Source organism: Haemorhous mexicanus, chromosome 20 (assembly GCF_027477595.1).
Source record: "Haemorhous mexicanus isolate bHaeMex1 chromosome 20, bHaeMex1.pri, whole genome shotgun sequence".
Classification (NCBI taxonomy): Eukaryota; Metazoa; Chordata; class Aves; order Passeriformes; family Fringillidae; genus Haemorhous; species Haemorhous mexicanus.
The window spans coordinates 3,945,101-3,950,700 of NC_082360.1; the positions used below are offsets into that span (position 1 = coordinate 3,945,101).

Here is a 5,600-nt window from a genome sequence, read left to right on the forward strand (position 1 = left end):
TCTGGGGGCACTGTGCTACTGGAGCTGCTCTCCAAGCCCCCTGCAGCCCAGCCCAGCACAGAGCCCTGGGGATGAGGCATCCCGAGGCTCCTGCCCTGCCATGGCCAGCCCCAGCCCCACACCACACCCTGCACAGCCACAGCTGCCTGACCCAAGGTCCAACAAGGTGACTGCAACCCCAGCAGAGCCACCCCAGCCTCAGCATTTCATGGGAGCCATGAAACGCCCCCTCCCAAACCCACAGTGCCCAGAGGGGAGGGTGAAGGTAGGGGCTGAAGGGCTGGGGGTCCCTGCACCCCGTTCCCCCTGCAGCCCTACACCATCCATGTACCCCTAGACCATCCCTGCATCCCTACACCATCCCTTTATCCCTACAGCATCCCTGCACCATCCCTATGTCCCTACATCACCCCGTGTCCCTCCACCATCCCTGCATCTCTGTGCCCCATTCTCCCTGTATCCCTACACTATCCCTGTGTTCCTTACACCATCCCTTTATTCCTGCACCATTCCTGTGTCCTTACAGCAGCCATGGACCATCCCTGTACCCCTGCACCATCCTTGTGTTCCTGCACCATCCCTGCAGTCCTACTCCATCCCTTTATCCCTGCACCATCCCTGTACCCCTACACCACCCCTGCAGCCCATTCCCCCTGCACCCTACACCATCCCTGTATCCCAACACCATCCCCATGTCCCTGCTCCATCCCTGTACCCCTACACCATCCCTGTGTCCCTACACCATCCCCGTGTCCCTGCTCCATCTCTGTGTCCCTACACCATCCCTGTGTCCCTACACCATCCCTTTATCCCTACACCATCCCTTTATCCCTACACCATCCCCGTACCCCTACACCATCCCTGTGTCCCTACACCATCCCTGTGTCCCTACACCATCCCTGTATCCCTACACCATCCCTGTGTCCCTACACCATCCCCGTGTCCCTGCTCCATCCCTGTGTCCCTACACCATCCCTTTATCCCTACACCATCCCCGTACCCCTACACCATCCCTGTACCCCTACACCATCCCTGTGTCCCTACACCATCCCCATGTCCCTGCTCCATCCCTGTGTCCCATTCCCCCTGTGTCTCCGCCCCGAGCCCCTGCCCTGCCCGGCCGGGGGAAGTGGGGCTGGGGGCGGCCCCGGGGGGGCCGGGAGCGGGCGGGAGGGGCTGTACAAGGCTGGCAGGCATTGGGCGAGGGGCGATGGGTGCTGGAGAGCTCCTCCAATGGCTCCGCTCTTTGCTGGAGCCCGGCGCTGTAGGGGCAGGAGGTGGGTCTGTGCCCAGGGTCCCGTGCCTGCGTGCGAAGCTCCAGCACCTCGTGCATGTTCCTCTGCACCTCCTGCACCTCCCTCTGCATCTCCTGCACGTCCCTTTGCAGCTCCTGCGCCTTCATCAGCAGCTCCATCACCTCCTCCTGCAGCTCCGACGCCTCCAGCACCTCCCTGTGCATCTCCTGCACCTCCAGCGTCCCTGTTCCTGCATCTGTTGCAGTTGCAGCAGCTCGGTCAGGATGCATCTGCAGAGCAGTGGCTGCTGCACCCCGCAGGTCTTGGGCTGGGCTGGGTGGGGTTTGGGGTCCTGGAGCCCCCGGGGGTTCCTGCTCTCCCCAGGGAAGGCAGAGATGGGGCACAGGGGAGAAGCTCGGCGGGCTCTGAGCCTGGGGAGGCCACTGGGACCCCCAAGAGGGGCTGTTTGCAGGCCTTGGCCATGGATCACAGCCAGCCTTGCCCATCCCAGCTTCCTCTTTTCACACTGCAGAGAGATTTTCCTTCTGTTTTTAGCACGGTGCTGTGAACCAAAGGGCCTGGGGCTCCTGATTCTGCATCCCCCAAACCAAAACCCGCCCTGGGAGGTGTGGGACTGCTGCAGGGCCGGCTGCTCGTGAGAGGTGGGGTCACTGCATGGCTGGGGCGCCCCTGGCCGGGCTGGGTGTGGGCAGGGACAGCCCTGGCAGGTGTCCCCTGGTGGGCACATCCCTGTGCCTGCATCCATCACACCCGGCCCCGCTGCGGGCAGGGGGCACCACGTTTGGTCAGCTGCCCAAAGTGAGCTGTTCCTGGTCCTTCCCTGCAGGGAATTCCCTTTCCCCAGGAAAGGCTCCATCCTGAGCAGCTCTGTGTGTCCCCGAGGCTCTGGGTGAGGGACAGCCACACACCTGGGCAAGGTGTCAGGGTGGCAGCACAAGGTACAGGGCTGTGAGACAGAGGTGAGGGCAACCTGAGCCACCAGAGCAGGTGGCACCTGCCTGTCCCCTGTGCTGCCTGTCCCCACCACCTGTCCCCTCCACTGGCTCTCCCCAGCCTCATCCCACACCATACTCCAGGAGGAGGGTTTTGCCTGTCTGGAGGTCGCTGTTGTGGCTCCAGTGCCCACGGGGGAGGTGGCAGCAGGGTGTCCCAGCAAGTGATGCCCATGGGGAGGCTCTGGGCTCTCCCTGCTGGCACCTGCTCCCCTGGGAAGGGGCTGGAATCCCCAGGTGCCTCCCCAGCTGATCAGGGACCCACCCTCCTGTAGGGCTGTGCTTCTGAAAGCTGCAGACCCCAAACTGCCCATCCCCCGGGGGTCTGGGTCTGGGGGGTGACTCTTTATCCATCAAGCTTTGATATCTCTATTTCTGGTGTGTCTGTGGGGCTGCTGAGCAGGTGAAGTGCTCATTACAGCCAGGCTGGGCTGTGTGAGGGGAGAGTAAATCAGTTCAGGGCACACTCAACACAGCAAACACAGCTCTTCTGTGCCTCCCCCTGTGCCATTTATTATCTCCTTTTAACATGTTTGTGTTTTTATTTCAGTGGATCAGCTGTCTTTTAATGGCTGGGTGTTATTTTCTGTGCTCAGAGGTGAGAAGGTGTTTTACTGTTGGTCTCTGCTGCTTGATAAAAACTTCAGTGTAGGTAAATTATTAGAAAAAATATAACTCTGAATGTCCTGGCACTGCCAGGGGAGGCTCCTCCAGTGCCAGGACACTCCACATGAGGCTGGAGCGTAGAGGAGGGAAGGCAGAATGCAGTGATAAGAGCATAAAACACTGATAGCAGGCACTGCAGCACCTGAAATACCAGAGAAAGAAACCGAGACGTTTTCCAGCTCCACTTTGCAACAATTTATTTATTTGGAATACTTAAAAAAAAAACCAAACAGAAAGAGAATAGAGAAAACCAAACTGAAGCACAGACCACCCTAACACATGCTCTACACCGGGTACAGACTCAGGATGTGCTGTGGGTGCCAGAGCCATGCCAGGAGGTTGGAGGTGCTTGGGACGAGGTGACATGAGACCTGAGTGCCCTGGGACAGCAGTGCTGGTTGGGCTGATGCAGCTGCAGGTGCCCACATCTGCCAGAGCCCTGGCATTTCTCCCCCCTGCCCATCCTGCCAGTCCCCCCTCAGTGCCCTGGTTGACCCACGGCTGCTCCCCAGGTGAGCCCCCTGCTTTTTTGGGAATTCCCCACACCCATCCAGCAACCAGCATCCCACCTTCTTGTCACCTCCCACCCTCTCTGCTCCTGTGGGCTGGGTGGGGAAGAGGAGGGAAGGGGTGGGAGGCAGCAGGGGAGGTTTTGGCTGAGGCAGTGCCTCTCCCACCCAGCCCACCTGAGTTTCCAGCCGGTGCCGGCGCCTGCCCCGGGCGGCCAGCTCAGCACACGGAGCAGCTGTTGGTCTTGTTCATGGGCGGCCTGAGCGCCTGCTCCTTGGGCAGCGTCTCCCTTCTCTTGCAGAGCGCGGGGCTGAGCCTGCTGGGCAGGTTGGCCTGCTGCAGCAGCTCCCTGAACACCTCCAGGACGTTCTCGTTGTCCTTGGCCGACGCCTCCACGAAGCGGCTGTTCCAGTCCAGCTCCACCAGCGACAGCGCCTCCTCCACCGGCACCTGCCGCTCGCCGCCGCTCTCCGCCTTGTTGCCCACCACCACGATGGGAGGGAACTTGTCCTCCTTCACCTCCAGGATCTCCTCCCGCAGGCTCTTGACGCTCTCGAAGGATTCGGCGTCGTCCACGGCGTAGACCAGGGCGAAGGCGTCGCTGTTCTGGATCGAGAGCTTCCTCATGGCCGGGAAGGAGTAGCTGCCGCTGGTGTCCAGGATCTCCACCTTGACCGTGGCCCCGCACACCTCGTACTCCTTGCTGTGCAGCTCCTCCACCGTGCGCCGGTGCTTGGGCTCAAAGGTGTCCAGCAGGAAGCGGCGGATCAGCGAGGTCTTGCCCACGCCGGCGGCTCCCAGGAAAACCAACCGGACGTGGTTCTTCTCCTTCGCCACCAGGGACATGGCTGGCACGGAGGGGACAGGATGCTCTGCAGCCGGTGCTCACCCTGCAGGTGTCCCTGGGTGGCTGCAGCCCCGGTGCGTCCGTCTGTCCGTCCTCCCTGCACTGACTCAGCGCAGCCAGGGAATGTTGGTGCCACCGCTCCGCGAACTTCTCCCGCCTGCTTTGCCGCGGACTCTACAACCCCCGAGCCCGGCTCATTTTTTTATCCTGGTCCCTCTCTGCCATGTGGCACCAAGCTGTCCAATCTCCGTGGGTTGTGGGTGCTGGAGGAGGGAGGGCAGGGAGGGAGGAGAGCGGGGTGCTGCGGGCCAATCCGCAGAGTTCAGTCCTGGGAAGCCGCTGCGGCCCTGGAGTGCAGCAGCAGCGCTGCATCGCCGCCGGTAGCGCGGGGAGCCGGCAGCACCGCGGCACCGCCAGCTCCCCACGGAGCCATGGGAGCTGCCTGGCGTGGGCTCGCTGGCAGGGGGACACTCAGTGACCATCCCCACCCCTGGAGTGGCTGGTGGCCAGGGCTGGACAGTGGCACCCGCGGCGTTTCCTGCGCCTGCCCGGGGCTGGGCACTTGTCTGCAGACAGGGTTGCTGTGAACGTGGCCAATCTCCAGTGAAGCGATGAAATCTTTGGCTGGAGGGGGAAAATAAGCTCTCCCGTCTGTCATAACCTCCTCATTCAGCTGTCAGCTACCGGTGATTTTTGTGAAATATTTAACCAGAGGGGGAAATAAAATCTCCATGAAGACGGCGCGCGGCGCTCTCCGGGAGCGGACGCCGGGGAGCCACGGCCCTGACCCAGCAGTGGGGTTGCTCGGGAGGTGCAAGCTCCCCCATCCAGGTGTGTTTGCTCAGCACTCACCTCCCATCCCATGCTGGAGCTGTCCCAGAAGCTGATTCATGCAAAGTGCAAACACAAAGGGACCTTGCACAGAAGTTCAAATAAGTCTCTAACCTAAATTTGTGGATGTGTGATTTTTTGGAGCTTTGACGCAGGTTTTCTTTCCATAGCCAAGTACCAGTTCCAGAATTTAGTTCTGGATGAATTTGTTCTGTTGATTCCAAAACCCTTTCCACTGGAATTATTCTCCAGTTATTGTACATTTTAGCCATGTTAGGAGCTTTCCCAGCTAATCTTATTATCAGGAGAGCCAAGAGATTGTATCAGGATGAGCAGGGTCCTGTCCTGGTATCAGCCTGTCCTGGGAGAAGGGAAAGGTTGGGTCCCCAGCAGGACTGACAGTGGGACTGGTGTCCAGTGCCCCACAGCATCACCTGGTGTTGCATTTTCCCTCACCAACATGAAGCTCTTTCTGGGGACGCTTCCTGAGCCATGAGG

The 5,600-nt window shown here is 60.5% G+C and overlaps 1 protein-coding gene across 1 annotated transcript; it reads right to left on the reverse strand.

Moving 5' to 3' along the window:
* Nucleotides 1–3,103: 3,103 nt before the first annotated feature.
* Nucleotides 3,104–4,758, reverse strand: LOC132336619 (GTP-binding protein Rhes-like). Its single transcript, XM_059864299.1, has one exon. It carries the CDS (start codon nt 4,268–4,270, stop codon nt 3,644–3,646), a length of 627 nt encoding a protein of 208 aa, XP_059720282.1. The 5' UTR covers nt 4,271–4,758; the 3' UTR covers nt 3,104–3,643.
* Between the last annotated feature and the right edge of the window lie 842 nt (nt 4,759–5,600).

Excerpts from the sequence above, each read along its gene's own strand:
- LOC132336619 (XM_059864299.1), bottom strand. The coding sequence starts at position 4,270 with ATGTCCCTGGTGGCGAAGGAGAAGAACCACGTCCGGTTGGTTTTCCTG.